General features: G+C 39.5%; 1 protein-coding gene across 1 annotated transcript in view; it reads left to right on the forward strand.

The window, feature by feature from the left end:
- The first annotated feature begins 5,876 nt into the window (after positions 1-5,876).
- LOC117516975 (polypeptide N-acetylgalactosaminyltransferase 10-like) overlaps positions 5,877-18,129 on the forward strand; it is a 396,627-nt gene continuing 384,374 nt past the window's right edge. The window contains 1 exon segment of the mRNA XM_034177870.1: positions 5,877-6,119. Within this exon segment, the coding sequence (XP_034033761.1) occupies positions 5,961-6,119 (159 nt within the window). The 5' untranslated portion in view covers positions 5,877-5,960.

Genomic DNA, 18,129 nt, shown 5'->3' on the forward strand with positions numbered 1-18,129 from the left:
TGTGTAATCCCCACAAAATCGTCCCTGAAAGCCATATTAATTTTCAGAACGGTGTCCACCTGGAGGTCTCTCACAGTTTCTGGAAAAAAATTGATGCAGCAAAGCTCCAAATCATTCAGACATTTATTCGCAATAAAATTCCGACGAGAGAGGTGGACCACTGCTCACACAAAGCCTGCTCACAGGCGAATGACGCAACCGACAGGCGTGAAAAAACTCATGCATGCGCACGAAGGTTCAAGCTTAGCTGATGCAATCACATGTGATTCAAATCCATATGGTTTTTGAAAAAAATAAAAAGGTCCGATACTTTTCTGACAGACCTCGTATATATAAAATTATATATTTATTGCTACTTACATTAATTGTTGAGATTCTTGTGTCTTACTTGCAATCTGTACATGTTCAACCGAACTCCTCGATGTTGTCAACTGTTAGCCTCTCAAGGACCACAATGGAAATAAGCGTTTTTGCTTAATGGTTGTCATCTGTGTATCATTGATAGATTCACCTTTCTCTATAATATATTCAATGTCAATTTTTGTCATAAATTGGTGGTGTTGTCTGGCTAAACTCTGCAGTCTAACGTCACACGGGGACAGTGTTTCAACACAAATGAGGATCAGTATGCTTTCACTTTTTAGGTTCATATTTCATAAGAAAAAGGTAAATTAAACAATTTGTTTTATTTGTACAAAGTTTCTGGGTTAAATAATGGTGTTGCCTGCAGGAGAAAAGAGGAATAACTTGCTCAGATGTTGGTGACTTACTTGATGTTGTACTTCATGTATAGCTCTCTGTTCATCAAACTGTTGCAAGCATACAGTTCAGTGCAAATATGTGACACCTCTAGTATGCAGTGTTGAGTGTTTTCTTGTTTGTCTTGTGTTTGCTAAAGTTCATAAATACTTAAATCAATAAATTCAACTCAACTCAAAAACTGTGAAACATGGACACTGGATTATTAAGCAGCTCTCCTTCCAAAGAAGTATCAAGTTAAACAAAATTAGTGTCACACAAAGTTGTGTGTCTTGTCTTTCAAAATAAAAGTGACATGCATAAGGAGAGACACGGTGTCCGCGTGCAGAAGGAGAGAGAGAGAGAGAGAGAGAGAGAGAGAGAGAGAGAAAGAGAGAGAGAGAGAGAGAGAGAGACAAACAAATGTATGCACTCACTAATCACTTCACACATTGATGGGTTGCACCCCCTTTCAGAACTGTCTCAATTCCTGGATGCATAATTCAACAGTGTGTTGGAAACATTCCACAGAGATTTTGTTCCACACTGACATGAGATCGATTCCCACCTGTGGCCTTTCTGTGTGGAGTTTGCATGTTCTCCCTGTGTTTGCGTGGGTTCCCTCTGGGTGTTCTGGCTTCCTCCCACATCCAAAGGCTTGCAGGTTAGGTAAACAGGAAACTTTAAGCTCCGGTCACACGGCACTAACGAAGGACACCAAAGTCAAAACGAAACAAGAAATCTGGATTTACCTTGACTTTCTGAGACATCGTTTAGCTGTCATCCAAGTTTGTTCCTGCAGCTGGCACTTCGTCAGAATTTTCAAACTGTTGAAAAATTTGAACAAATCGCGATGACAACTTCAATTTGTCCGTATTCTGTTTTGCTTTCTGTCTTGACGGTTCCTCATCGTTTGCGTAGTTCCTGTACCATCAGCGTTCAGTTTGACTGTTGTCCAACTTTGTCCAACCTCCCAAGTCCGATGTCTTGCACGAACATTGCCGATATCTGAATGGATCAGTAACTAAGGATCTGACGAGCTGATCGTGACTCGACCATGTGTGGGACAAAAAGCAAAGTTGTCATAAAGAAACAATAGTGACAAAAACGTTTTATCAACTACTGTAACTATTTACGCACATTCCAGCCACCAGTGGCTGGAGAGGCTGTGCACACGTTCACATGCTGTTCCAGCCACAGACGACTGTAACGTGCGTGTGCACACACATTGTTTTTGTGATAGACCTGTTGTCAAGACAACTCTTGCACCTACAGGTTCTGTGGAGAGCGCACGTTGGCTGCAGAAATGTGCACAAGCTCGTGCTCTGTGTGATACCCACTGTCAAGTCATGTCATCATGAATGTTTTGTTTTGATTTTGTAGCATCAAGGACGTCGTTCACTTTGTTTTTCTTTTGTTAGTTTTGGTTTTCATTCTTTTATGAGCTCTGGACTTGCAGGCTTTTCGGTGATGGGAGAAGTGCCGGCTCATTCGTCCACTTTTTCTAGACGATTTGTGACTTTGTGACTTTTTTCTTTGTTCAGCTATCGACATGTGTCGTGTGACCGGGCCCTTAGATTGTCCGTAGTTGTGCATGCGGGTGTGAATGTGTTTGTTTGTCTATATGTGGCCCTGTGACAGACAGGCATTCTGTCCAGGCTGTACTCTGGCTCATGCAAAAAAGTACATTTTTACGTCATAATTTATCACTGACAGCATGGGGGAATAACACAATTTAGTGTCAAAAAGAACACTTTTATGTGTCACAGAGTAACACTAAAAGTGTTTAATTTTTCAACACTATTCTCAAGTTAAAATATTAAAACTTTTGAAGTTGTGAATTTAACTTGGAATTGGTGACAACTATATAAACATTGAGAAAGTGTCAAAATTTAACACTATGAGAGTTCCATTAACACTGACGATTTTGCCGTGCAGGGAGTTGTGTCAGGAAGGGCATCTGGTGACTGAGAGACTTGTTCCAAAACTCGGTACGGCTCTGTGATGACAATCCTGTAAAAGTGAGAGGAGCTGGAAAGAGCCAGTTTTTCCTCTCTAAAAGCAATGTGATTTTCTGTTTAATATTTTTCTTTTACACAGTGCATGACATAAGAGCTTCTGGGCTTGTGCAGTGTATGTGCTAATGTCCACTGTTGATGTCCAGCATTTTCCACAATGCTAAAATGTATCTGTTAACCTCTGAAAACTGTGAATGTGACATTTCCAGAGTATATTTAATAAGGTCAGCAAACTGTGAGTCTCTGAACACGTCATACTGACCACTCCACTCACTGCACCATGCAGAGAATTTCACCCTGTTGCAATGGACTTGCCCACCATTCACTGCCAAAGAAAGAAAGAAAGACAGTCTGCATTGTATTAACCCTCAAGTGACTTGAGTGAGGTCATTTATGACCTCAGGCATATATTTTTGAGCACCATTTTTCAAATTTTTGTCGGAAAAAGTTTCCTACTGTGAATTTGTCAATGTATTTGTCACTTTGCATTTGTTCATAAAATTTTTCAACAGTCGGCCAATCCTTTTGGCAAGCATAATCCAAACACAAGTTATCTACAAGATTTTCAACATTATAGCTTCAGATATAAAATATAAAGGTGTGTGTGTGTGTGTGCTTGCTATGCACAGCCACAATCAACACCAAATTTGCTATGGTGACTGGGGGCACCAAAGGGGAGGTCAATGTGGCCCTTAAGTTCAAAGCATACGTGCGCAATCACACACAGGTGCAGGAGCAGGTCTGTGGTTTGACTATGACTGTTCTCAGCATCCTTCGCTTCAGCTTATCTGAGATATTTCTTGGCCTGCCACTTCGGACCTTAACTAGTACTGTGCCTGTGGTCTTCCATTTCCTCACTATGTTCCTCACAGTGGAAACTGACAGCTGAAATCTCTGAGATAGCCTTTTGTATCCTTCCCCTAAACCATGATGTTGAACAGTCTTTCTTTTCAGGTTATTTGAGAGTTGTTTAGAGGCTTCCACGTTGCCACTCATTTGAAGAGATGCAAAGAGGGGAAACATTTGCAAATGGCCATCTTAAATACCCTTTCTCATGATTGGATTCACCTGTGTAAGGAGGTCAAGGGTCAATGAGCTTACCAAACCAATTTTGTGTTCCAATAATTAGTGCTATATGTATTCAAATCAATAAAATGACAAGGGTGTCCAAATTTATGCACCTTCCTAATTTTGTTTCAATAATTATTGCACATGTTCTGTAAATACTAGAGACTTCATTTCACTTCTCAAATATCAGTGTGTTTGTCTGCTATATGATATATTTAACTGAAATTTCAGATCCAGGCAGCCAATAATTTATAAAAGAAAATCATGAAAATCATCAGGGATGTCCAAACGTTTTGCATACAACTGTAAGAACAAGACCACATTCGGTTTCCTGCTGTGTAACAGGAACCCCTGCAGAATGAGTCTGAATGTGATTTTCCAAACTGCCATCTGAAAGTTTGTGCAAAATTTTAATTTTTACAGCATATAATTACAGATTGTGCACACAGCGGTGCTGATGGTGTTTTCGACTGTATAATTATGTGGATTGTTCAGACTCCCCCTCAGCTCTCTTGTTAGAGCACAATTATCTGGCAGCTTTCATTTAAACTGGACCTTTTGGAGGCAGCAGACCTCCATCTAAACCATGTGCTGTGCATTTAACAGAAGCATTGTTGAAGAGAAAATTAATGAAATATTTTCCCTTGTTCATAAGAAATATTTCATAGCACATTAAGTTTCATCATGAGTTCTATGGATGAGTGATTTACCTACAATATGGCCACATTATCATATTGCAATATTGTCATATCAATGTGATAAATGATATGAACATGATTTTGCACAAAGTGCAGCAACAGTGAAAATTAAACATTCTTAAACAAAACACTAATAATAACACACTCATTTTGCACTCATCATAAACTTAGGATACTGTGCCCTCCAAAAGTATTGGAACACTTGGTATTTCACACATATTATGTTAGAAATGTGACCTCAGGACCTTTGTGGCCGGGACGGCAGTGGGATCGAACCCAGACAGCTCGCGCTAAAGACCTTTCCTCTACCAGGTCAGCCAAAGGGGAATTCCCCGTTAGCTAAGCTAGCAGGAACGTCTTTTCAATCAGGACCTGGGACCTTCATCCTGCTGCATATCTCCCCACCATTTTTGACTTCGTCCTGAAGTCACAGGTGCATTTAAGCATGTTCTGTGACTACCCACATCCTGTTCGTGATGCCAGATTGTGACCGCAGGACCTTTGTGGCCGGGACGGCGGTGGGATCGAACCCGGACGGCTCGCACTAAAGACCATTCCTCTACCAGGTCAGCCAAAGGGAAATTCCCCATTAGCCAAGCTCGCAGGAACATCTTTTCAATCAGGACCCGGGACCTTCATCCTGCTACAGAAAGATAAAAACAAGAAAATAAGATTATAAAATCAAACCTTCACTGTGCCTTGTGATAGAATCACTACTGATTCACTACAATCACTACGGGGGAGGTGATGGTCTAGTGGTTAAGGTGTTGGGCTTGAGTCCAGAAGATCATGGGTTCAAATCCCCGCCTGACTGGAAAATCACTAAGGGCTCTTGGGCAAGGCCTTTAATCCCCTATTGCTCCCGGTGTGTAGTGAGCGCCTTGTATGGCAGCACCCTGACATCTGGGTGAAAGTGAGGCATTATTGTAAAGCGCTTTGAGCGTCTGATACAGATGGAAAAGCGCTATATAAATGCAGTCCATTTACCATTTACGATTACCGTTCCAAGATGGGAACCGCATTTCTTGTGCCTCAGCAACCAATGCGACATCTTCGCATCTTTATAATGTCTATGTTCGTCTACCGTTGGTTTGTGGCTTTTTATGGCTTTATACCACAATGTTGTCTGGTTTGTGGCTTTATCTCCACTTGGGGCTGAATTTTTGTGGCATTTCCAGTTTGTGCCTTCGTCTACCATAGAGCGAGGTTGCCCGTATTGTTGTTGTTGTTGTATCTGACTTTTAAATGTTTTCACTTATACTACAGCTGGAAACAAAGTTCTCAACTCCCACGAAGACATCTTATTGTGAAAATCTTAACCGGACGTGGCATCTGTTGTTCCATATAGCTTGACAGCAGTCAGAGTGAAAGTTGTCTCCGCCGCTCCGGTACTCGCTGCTCTTCTCCGCCGCTGTGTGACTCCTTTCCTCCCGGAGACATGAGGCGGAAAGAGAAGAGACTGCTGCAGTTCGTCGGGCTGCTCGTGGCGGCTTTTCTCTTCTTCCCCAACGTCGGTCTGTGGTCTTTGTACAGGGACAGAGTGTTCGACAACTCGCCGGACGCGGTGGACGGACCGGGCGGCTTCCCGCCGAACCAGGTACCGGTTCTTTCATGTGGACACACGGTCTTGTCCTCTTGTCACGGCCTCAGTAGTTTGTCAGAGGTGTTAGAAAGCTGTGGCTCTAAATGGTTTACTTTTTTCCCTCACTTGAATTGGCGGTGTGAGCTTTAACGCACTTACACGGTCAACTCTGTTATCCTTACGTTTTATTTAACGAAGCTAAAAGTGCGCTCGCGCTATCCATTAAAAATCAATTCAAACTACAAGAATTCGGACTGGAGTGGTTTCTTTCCTCCAAAGTGCAGCCACAGATCAGCACCACGGAGAGCTCCGGTGTCCGCTCCGGTCTGCTTTCAGCACCGCGGACAGCGACGAAACCTAAACTCACGGAGGAAACGACACAGATTCACTTTTTAACTTCTCAGCCACATTCACGACGCGAAAAACCACTTTTCTTGTAAAAAATTAACTGCAAACATTCAATATATTTTCCTGTTTTTACTCGCTTGATCTGCATTACAATGATGTTGCTAAAAGTGGAACTTTAATATCCAACAATGTTTCCACACCCCAACTCTGACACACATCTGGAGTAAAATTGAACATAGGTTTGGGAACAAGAACACTTACATCTAATCCGAGTCAAGACCAAGTTTCTAAGACTTTAAAGGTCAAGTGCCCAGTCAAGACCAAGACTGGAATTTTGGAGTGTGGTGAAAGCAGTCAACACAGTCTTAGAGGTGAGGACAGAGACCTAGAACAAAAAAAAAAGTGAATTAAGTAGAATTAACATGTTTGTATTCAAAAGTTAAATTTCTGCAGCTCAGCTGGGTCAACCTGAACATTGTCAAAAGTCAAATAAAATAAATAAATAAATTGAACAGAACATGTGTTTAGTGGTTAGCATGTTGTCTCACAGTGAGAAGGTCATGGGTTCGATTCCTGCCTGTGCCCTTTCTGTGTGGAGTTTGCATGTTCTCCCCGTGTTTGCCTGGGTTTCCTCCCATGTCCGAAGACATGCGGGTTAGGTGGATTGGAAGCTTTAAATTGTCTGTAGGTGTGTGAGTGGGTGTGAATGTGTTTGTCTGTTTGTGGCCCTGCAACACACTGCTGTCCTGTCCTGGGTGTACCCCGCCTTGTGCTCTATGACTGCTGGGATAGAGTCCAGCCCCCCACGACCCTTAATTGGACTAAGCGGTTGAAGATGAGTGTGTGTGTGTGTGTGTGTGTGTGTGTGTGTGTGTGTGAGAACATGTTGTCAGTCTCTGAGATAGATATGGAGCTCTTTCGATGGCTCACATTGAGTGTGTTAATATTTACAGTGTACTAATGTCTTATATTCACGGAGTATGACATATTTAATGTCTGAGTCAAGACCAACTTCTAAGACCTTAAAGGGTCAAGTGCCAGTGAAGAGCAAGACTGGAATTTTGGAGTGTGTGTGAAAGCAGTCAACACAGTCTTGGAGGAGGTGAGACAGAGCTCTAGAAAAAGAAGTCTGTGAATTTAAGTAGACATGTTTGTGTTCAAAAGTGACATTTCTGAAGCTCAGCTGGGATCACCCTGAACAGTGTCAAATGTCAAGTAAATAAATAATACAAAACAGAACATGTTAAGGTCTCTGAGACAGATATGGAACTCTTTTGACGGCTCACATTGAGTGTGTTAATATTTAAAATGTAGTAGTGTTTTATATTCATGAAGTGTGACATATTTAAGTCTGAGTCAAGACCAAGTCCTAAGGCCTTAAAGGGTCAAGTGCCAGTTAAGATAAAGACTGTAATTTTGGATTGTGTGTGAAAGCAGTTAAGACAGTCTTTGGAGGAGGTGAGACAGAGACCTAGAAAAAGAGGTCTATGAATTTAAGTAGACTTATGTTTGTGTTCAAAAGTGACATTTCTGCAGCTCAGCTGGGGTCAACCTGAACAGTGTCAAATGTCAAATAAATAAATAAATAGAAACAGAACAATGTTATAAGTCTCTGAGGACAGATAGGCGCTCATTTCGATGGCTCACCTGAGTGTGTTAATATTTACAGTGTACTAGTGTTTTATATTCATGGAGTGTGACATATTTAATGACATTATGCAGCGCTCAGCATGTCAGCACAATTGCAGTATTTTTTTTTCTCTGTGATGCTCCGAACACCATGTAACACAATCAAACTATAGTGCCAGTCTTATAGTGCCAGTGTGCATTAATTTAATAAATTTTGTTATTAGAATTTTTACCTAATGTGTATATTTATTAAGTAATTTAAATCATTCTATGATACTTACAATCAAACTGAATTTCTCTGAGCTCAAGCATGTTTACATTAGAAGACATGTTTCTAAAATATAGTAATGTATAAAAGTTGTAAGCAGCCAAGATTTTTCATTTAAAATCCAGTAATTTCCTCTGGTACTGAGTCAGCTGTAAATCTAATTATTATATTCCAACAAATATCAAATATGTTTTCGCATTTCATTCTATAAATGAATTCTGTAAAAGGCTTTATGTCTTTGTAAGTGTATCACTGGTACATGACAAGACAATGTCAGTTGTGGACAGTCTCTTAATAATGAAATGATTAAAACCTGATTTTTTTAAAGTAAATTTCACAAAATCTGTCTTTTGAAAATGTGAAAACTGACTGCATATTTCACTTATATATAAATGTTAAACAGCATGTATTTTTTTTAATTTGATGCACATGACAGAGTGTAACTGTCCAGTTTTTGTGTACCTCACAAAAATGGACTAAAATGTTTAATAACCGTGAAACAGAGCATATTTGATTTATCTCTGGTATCTTTCCTGTATCATTGCTGATCTCACAATGGCTTTTCTGACATATCTGTCACTGCATAATGACGTGATGGTGGACAAAATCAGTTTCTTACTAAAATTCTAATCAGTTGTGCCAAATGGACTTGATATTTTCTTAAATAGTTGGTTGTCTGCTCTCTTTTTTTATGGCAGCACTCTTGCAAGACTGATGTGATGCTTTTTTTAATATCACCTGACACGTTCCACTGCAAATAATGGCTAAAGTGCATGCATTATGGGGCATTATAAGTCACATTGTTTGCTATGATATACTTTCTATTTTTGAAACATTTTAAGTTAGTGAGTTGATTTTAATATAATACCAGAATGACCTATAAACTGATACCCAGGGAAGGCACCAAAAAGTGAATTTTAACTTCTCATTTTTAGTTTTATGGTTTAAAGAGCAGCAATTTTGTATTGTGGCTCACACATGAAATTGGCTTGTATATGGTTCTTTAAGTGCTCGTGCTTGTGGAGCTGAATATAGTGCATGTAGCAGAAGTACTGCAGTGTCTCCAAAGTACTTAGAGGTACTTTACTTTGACAGCAATGATGCTCTTATGAATGGGGACTGCAGCTGTGATTGCAACTTGTAGTTATTTTTATAACTGCCTCAGCTATTTGACAGAGGAGGGAGGAGGTGTCACCTCTGCACAGCAAAATGTGAAGTGTGAACCTGTGAGTGAATTAATTTCAACCCTTAATATGCTATTTTAACATGCATGGGGCCTGATTTATTAAAGGTTTGCTTGTGTTAAAATGTGGGTAAACACACTCACAATAAATAAATAACATGCATGCTGATTTACTAGCAGTATGCAAATGTGCAACATAGCATGTGTTGTCCATATACCGTGTTTGCCTTCATGAATATGAAATTGGGTGTTTGTTCACCCGGGTGTGCAATATTTTAGTAGGGAACATGCAAATAGGTGAGCTTTGCACAGGCAACACAATTTCTGAAGGTCAAAAGGAAATTTAGCAGGTGCTGACAGCATCTGTACTTTGTGTGTTTGAACCTTTGGCATCAGCTTATTGCACTTGACAGACTGCTGTTACAGCAGCAGAGAGGCCATTGCCTCCTCATACCCAGAATAATAATAATAATAATAATAATAATAATAATAATAATAATTTTAAAAAATCATTATGAATGTCGGGCATATCTAAAGAGTTAACATCTTACTTCATCTTTGTTTCTTTACGGAAAAACATCTTCATGCAGTTCTGTCCTATTTTGCACTGAACACAAAGAGCATTTTACTGTCATTGAAGTGTTTGTCCATCCATGTAACACCCAGGTGCACATTGGATTCTGTATGGGACTGTATGTTCTTGACATGTCCTATCAAATTGCATATATGCAATTCACACAACGTCAACAGTGATTTTTGGACTGTGGCCATCCATGTAGATTCATTTATGATATTTCAAAGGAAAAAAAAGGGAACATCTAGTTTAAACCAAATGACAGAGACAAGATAATTAACATGATCAAACTCGTATTTCGACTTTGTTAAAAGCCTCTTTGTTTATTTAATAGAGGTACAAGTTTTTAGCCATTGTTTTATTTGTGTGGTTTTATTTGTTTTGTTTTATTTATTTTGGATATTTCACAATTTTTACAATTTAAGTTTCATTCTCTGACTAGTCTTCAAATTTCAAATCAAATTTATTAATTTATATCGTGCCAATTCATGATAAAATCGCTTCAAGGCGCTTCACACAACACAACATGGAAAACACAATAAAAAGAATCAAAAGATTAAAACATGATTAAAAAAAGCAACCCATAAATGTACAAATAATAAATATATAATATACATAATAACATACATAAAATGCTAATGATAAAACTGGGAAAATAGGTGGGTCTTAAGTCTTGATTTAAAAGTCTCCATGGTGTCTGATTGGCATATGTGCCCTGGAAGAGTGTTCCACAGGGCAGGGGCATGATGAGAAAAAGCCCTGTGACCAGCAGACTATTTGTTTACCCTGGGAACACAGAGCAGTCCCATACCCTGTGAACGCACAACCTGGTCTCATGGCAAGTCGTGATTAAGCAGCACGAAATATACATTAATCTATTGGTTCGTGATATTGTGACGAAAGGTGCCTCATTTTGGTCACGGCAGCACAAAGTCATTCTAATTCAGTCCGTGATGGCTGCACAAAATTAAAAGTGAAGCCGGGAGGGCGGGGTTCGGAGTGGTTATGGTTAGGGTGGGGGGAAAGCGTAAGATTAGGTTATGGTTAAGGTTAGGGTCGGGGGTAGGAGTAGGGTTAGGAATAGTGAGTTAAAAAAACCTGTGACGATAATTTGACTCATTTCGTCATGGGAGCACAAAAAACAAAACAAACAAACAAACAAACAAACGTGAGACTGGGCTGGAACGCAGGGCACCAGCCGGCATGCAGGGCTCAACCAGGTCAGCCAGGTAGGGAGGTGCCAGTCCGTGAACAATTTTATAGGCCAGCACCAAAACCTTAAAATACTGTATTAATTCTTAAGAATTAATACAGTAGCTCTTTGCTGTTTGAAAGAGTGTTCTTACATTATTGTGGCATAAAATAGTCTCTAAATACTTATTGTTTCTTGCAATTATTTCTGGGACAGTAAGCATCTAGTTGTTGTGTGTTGGGGGGTTTGGCTGGATGTTTTTGTGTTGTTTTCTTTTCTTTGCTCTCCAGGTGGTATGCAAACTGGTTTTTGTCTGTGGAGAAGGTGCTGGCAGAAGAGTCCTTCACCCTCATCAGCATTATTAGCTGCACCTGTGGAGGATGTTCACGTGCAGGCCTACTGACTCGCAGCACCTATGGATGATGCTCACGTGTAAACTTAAAGACTTTCAGCTGAAGCAGATAATGAGATGGCATTCTGCATTTAAGCCATGAGTGGTTCAAGCAGAATTGCCGGGAACTCGACCTTGTGACGTTTGTTTGTGAGACGCTGAGGACCGCGCCAGGGTTTGACACATCGTGCCTGTGAAGGAGGACGGGTGAGGGACACATGCTGTCAGCACACATCAGAGGTGATTATTGTCTGAATGATCGTTAATAGTAATTTGGCATTTTGTTACGCAGTATATTTGAACATTGATGAGAATTGTGCAGTTTGCTTCTCACTGCCATGGCGTACGGACTGATGATCCTCTACCTGTTGTGAGAAGCTGCTCATTTACATAAAGCTTAAATTCAGACCTGAATGTGTTGCTGATAGTGTGTGCCTCTGAAAGATATTTGCTGTAGCTCTGTTGACTTACCTCACCTTTTCCATCCTTCACAGAGTCAGTTTGTCGTGTCCACCTGGGGGGTGTTTGGAGGTGAATCTGAGTCCAGAAGCGCAGAGGCTTCGATCCTTTTGGGCGCTGGAGAGCGTACCATACAAAACCAAATATTTATGTTATACACTAATTATTGCACTGGAGGGGAAATAAAATCGTTTTGTTTGTGGAATCGCTTTCTGGTTATTTAGCGCTGGGTTCGGTCGGACGTTGGTCCGCTCCTCAACCTGCGTCTGCACATAACACTAATAACTATTGTGACAGACCTAGATGGTTCAATGCTGTGAGTTTTGAATGGTGGTGGTGTGATATTGCTGTCAACTCACAAACAGAAAGCTGCAGGTCCATTCTTAATGTGAGACCTTTGTTTGTGATGTTCTTAAAAGATGCCCAAACAATTACACTTCAATAGTGTTAAAATACTCTTTGTAATTTTGAAAACACATTTCCACATGTAACAAAGTTAATGCCATGATAGAATTGATATTCTAACACTATACACAGTAAAATCACCAGTGTAAAACTAACACTGACTGGTCCTACTCTGGTCAGACTGAGACCATGTTCACTGTCAGTGTTAATTTAACACTGGTGATTTTACTACATGTAAGTGCAACATGAGAGACCTGCCAAAATAACTTTATGTTCGATGATATATTGGCCCAAAATAATTTTGAAGGAGGATATTACCATCATTATGAACCATTTAATACAAGTGATAACTGTTATGGTTAGAGGTTCAGGTGGGACCGAACTGTTGCAAGCAATGGACCCAAACGCAGGGAGCTGGACACGGAGAAGAGTACAAAGGAAAATATATAAAATTAAGCAGTACTTGATACAGCTGGGTTCTCAGTTGTTTGTTATCAGAATTCATGTGGTTCTTATGAAGAGTACTTGGAACAGTTCTTCATCATAGCACAATCCCAAACAGGGACGAGTGAGAACGGAATCTCACTGAGACGAGGAGGAATTTAACTGGAGTGTAGTCGGGATGTGCTCTGCGTCAAGAGCCAAGGAGTTCCAAAGTGACATTGCTGTGCAGGTAGTCAGAGCCAGGATCCAGGTTTGCCTGGGAGCCATACCGGAATCGTCTGGAACATCAGGAAAAGACAGTTCGCTCTAATACAAGAATTAGAGGGGAGACCAGGTTACCTGAGCTTTGGCTGCAGGATGCTTCAGCGTCATAAGCGCACAGCTGGAAGATGCAGTCAAGGTCACAGGGCGGCATTCAGGTTTGATCCTCTTGGAGACTGCATGGATCATCAAAGGTGGATCTGGAAGCTGGTGAGGCAACATGAGTCAAGCAAGGTGACAGACAAACACGGCACACAAGTATCTGGCAATACATGAACAGAAAGTCAGGGTTTAAATAGTCTATCAATAATCAGTCACTCATCTGATCCAGGTGTGAAACAAAACTGAGGGCACCATCTAGTGGAGAAACTAACACATGACACTGGTAAAACAGAGTTAAAACCAGGCTTTGAGGAAACCCTGACAGATAATACAATTACACGCTGTCAAAGAATAAAGGAACTTTTGAAGAACATTCAGACATCGCAATTAGAAAAATATTAAAATATGGTGAATAAATAAAATCAAATCTGTGCTCTCCTCTCTCATTTCACCTCAGTCCAAAACATTCCCACAGCGGTGGAGTTGTGGAGTGTGGCCTTGATACCAAGTTAATTTGAAATTATTTTTTGAACATTTCTGGCTGGAATTATGCAGTTGCTGAGAAAATCAACTATTAGCACTGCCTTACATTTGTCTTCACTACACCTGATTCACTTTTTCTGTGTGAGGAGACACTGGGTGACGCTGTGCAGAGGAAGAGAAAAGGAGTGTGACAGAGGGAGAAAGAGAGAGAGAGAGAGAGAGAGAGAGAGATACACGTGCATTAGGTACACATTACTGGGCTGGACTCCCCTCTGCCTTCAGACCTGCTTTTAAATTCTTGGAAGTATAGATTCAGGAATGTGTTCATAACATTCCACAGAGCCTCAATTGTTTATATAAGGCAGGATGTAGCCATGCTTTCATGTTTACACCAAATTCTAACCTGACAACTAATCTCCCACTGCAGATATTTGCCCCAGTTGACTTCCAAATTGGCCCCAATTAATTGTAATAGCAGTGTAAAATTTATACAGGCAGTATAGGTGCACCACTGTGCTGTCACACAAACAGAACTACTCTGGAAATAGAATGAATTGTACAGCCAATGAACATATATTTACTTTATTTGTTGTTGTTGTTGTTCATTTAGCCGCTCCCGGTTTTGTACGGGGTTGCCACAGCAGATACAGCCCAGTCCGCATAGGTAATTGGCACAAGTTTTACGCCGGATGCCCTTCCTGATGCAACTCCAGTTTTACCTGGAGAAACACACACAGCCGCTGGTGCTTCAAAGAGGTCTCCCATCCAAGTACTAACCAGATCCTGCTCTGCTTAGCTCCTGAGATCTGGCGGGATCAGGTTGACACAGAGCAGACCGGCTGCATTTTTACTTTATTTGTACAATATGTTAATATGAGTAGTTCTGAAGAAATCATGCCTGTTTACAATTTATTAGGATATACATCAATAGGATAAACCAGATTTTGCAGTCCATTATTTTTAATCTTTTTTTTTTTTTTGCAAATTATAACCGTTTTAGGCAGTACCATTTACAGTATTTCATTTCATTTCATTTCATTTCATTTATTATACAGGAAAAGGTTAAAAGCACAATTGCACATTACCCCAGGCCTGACTCAGTAAAAACTGTTTTACAGCAGGTTCCTGTTTTACACATAAATCTACACACAAACAATCATTTCATTCAATCATGTGGACAATAAACCTAACATGTACAGCACACATTCATAAAATGATCAGACAAGTGAGAAAGGTAGATCAGTGGTTACACAAATAACTATTCAATAAATCGTCTCTGTAAGTTTTTTTTAAATAGTATCTCTGAGCTGATAGTTCTGGTACCCATAGGGATATCATTCCACACCTTAGAATAGATGTAGAAGAATGATCTTTGTCCATAGGTGTTTTTATAAGAAGGGACTTGGAGCTGTTCCGCCGATGTTGATCTGGTGCTCCTTTGAGAGTTTGTAGTTTGTACTAGAGCCAACAGAGCTGGTGGCAGGTTGAAGTTTTTTTAACTGAAAATAGAATCTAATAGCCATACTGCTTATATAGTTGTTGAAAGTCAGAGCATTTGATCTGGACAGAGCTATACAATGGTGGGTCCAACCTGGAAGTTAACAGTGAATTTTGAAAGCTCTGTTGTACAGTCGAGCCACTGGATCAAGAACATCATTTGTGGTGAGAGACCATATAGGCAAACAATAGGAGATAGAGGAGAGGACTACAGCATGGAGGTACGTGTGAGAAACAGAGGTTGTCAAATATGGTCTGATTTTGTTGTAGACATACAGTTTTTGTTGCAGTTTCTTGGTCAGAGAGTTGACATGTTCTTTGTAATTAAGATGAGAATCCAAGAGCACACCAAGATATTTATAGGTTGTTGTTATGTGCAGTTTGTAATCGGAGAACTTGATTGTGTTGCACATTTGAAGTTGCTTCCTGGGGGAATGAAAATACATACATTCTGTCTTTTTCATGTTAATACTAAGGTGGTGATCCGTTAGCCAATTTTGGAGTGTTTTGAGATCAGATGACAATTTAGTATTTACAAAATTGGGGTTTGAGTCGGAGTAAAAGAGTACAGTGTCATCTGCATACAATAAAATGTTAGAATAGTTGCATATAAGTGGAAGATCATTAATATAAAGAAGAAACAGTAATGGACCAAGAGTACTCCCTTGTGGTACACCGATATTGTATTTAAGAGGATGAGATTTAGTTTGACCAATTTTGACAATTTGAGACCTGCCACTCAAATAGGATGTAATCATGTCAAGCACACTTTGGGACAACTTAAAGGACTGAAGTTTACTTAGTAAAATGAGATGATTTACTGTATCAAATGCTTTACGGAAATCTATAAAAACTGCACCTGTAACCTGTCCTTTGTTTAAAGCAGAGCGTATATGTTCAGTGAACAGTAGAAGAGCAGATATAGTGGAATGTTTGGACCAAAAACCATACTGAAAGTCACTGAGCAGGTGTTTTTTTCTCCAGGAAGCTGATAAGTTGATTATACAGAGTTTTTTCTAGTAATTTTGATATTGTTGAGAGTATAGCTATTGGTCTGTAATTTGAAATGCATGTAGGGTTGTCCTATTTAAATATGGGAATGATCAGGGCAGTTTTCCACGAAGATGGGAACACAGACAGTCTAATACATTAATACATAAATTGATCAGATAGTGAAACAAAGGTACAAAGCTTTCAGAGTGTGTCTTCAGGAAGTTTGTTGTTAAGCCAGTGACATCCCGTATGTGAGAGTTGTTTAAGGATTGAAAAGTGGCAGATATCTCTTGTTGGGAGACTTCTGTAAAGGAGAACAAGAGTTGAAGACCTGTCTGCACTGTTGTAATATCAGGAGATGTGAAGACAGAGGATAACTCCTTTACAGAGGATATAAAATAATCATTAAAAGCACTTGCAATCCTTTCATGTTCCGTGACGAGGTTACCATCGATATTAATTTGAATTTTATTTAAGTTATTCTTTTTATTGTTTCCTGTTATGTTGTTAAGTACTTGCCATAGCATTTTTGGATTAGAGCCAACTTACACAATTAAGTTTTGAACATATGTCATTTTGGATTTGTATAACTCAGCCGTGCATTTATTTATAATTTGCCTAAATTGATATTTACTCTCTGGCGTTTTGGTTTGTACAAGTTGTTATGTACAAGTATTTACACATTTTTACTGTATTTTTTATAGAATTATTGTAGCAACCACAGAGCCAATCTGCTCTGTTTATGCCTGATTACATCAGATCTCAGAAGCAAAGCAGAGTATGTCTTGATCATTACATCAATGGAACACAAGGGTTGTGTGTGTTTGCCCAGGTGAGATTGGAGTTATATGTGTATGCAATGTATTGTACATATATCATAGGATAAGTCTATGTAGTAAATATCAAGAGAAGCCTATAACTTTAAGATTGAACTGGTGAGAATTCAAGTGGATGATGTGTAGGGAGCACCTTGCATGGCAGCATCCTGACATCAGTGTGTGTGTGAATGGGTGAATGTGAGGCATCGTTGTAAAGTGCTTTGAGCTTCTGATTCAGTTGGAAAAACACTATAAAAAGTCAGTTTACCATAAGCATGGTAAATGGATCAGTGTTAATTTAACTTACACAGTGAATTTACACTGATAGGCATCAATATATTTCCCCATTATGTTTTTATTTTCCATTGTGAGACAACTATTATACAATAATGAATGTTTATGAGTTCAATAGTACAAATATTTCATGGTTTCACCTAATTAAATATTTGTTCCATTGAAAGAATGAAAAAACATTAATTATTTGTTTTATATAATGGCTAAAATAGATCCTTGTCATTTGATATTTTATTAATTTGTAAACAACAGAAAAGGGCCTTACATTTGGTGTTCCACTAGTGTTTTGATGACAACTGTCTAACATGAACTATAAATAGGAGGCCAAAATTGTTCCCAGTCAACTTGGAAAAACAGTTAAATAGTTCAAAAATAATTGTGACGATGCAGTCCGTGATGCTGTGCACTGACTTCGTGTACTTAAAAAAAAAACAAACAAAAAAGTATTCTAGTTCCTCAGTCCAGCAAAAAAATCACATCAGAAATTTATCCAGCTTTTCATCCTAACAACTTTTTGTGTCTCCAGATGGCGTACAGCATAGAGGATTTGGGTTTTTTTTGTGTGTGTTTGTGTTAGAAGAATTAGCAGCATCAATTAGCTCCTTCAAATCACTGTCTGCCAGCAAAACAAACTCCACCATGTTTACCTAAATGTTGCCTCGGTAGTGTGAGCGCATGTGGTGG

Source organism: Thalassophryne amazonica, chromosome 9, assembly GCF_902500255.1.
Source record: "Thalassophryne amazonica chromosome 9, fThaAma1.1, whole genome shotgun sequence".
Lineage (NCBI taxonomy): Eukaryota > Metazoa > Chordata > Actinopteri > Batrachoidiformes > Batrachoididae > Thalassophryne > Thalassophryne amazonica.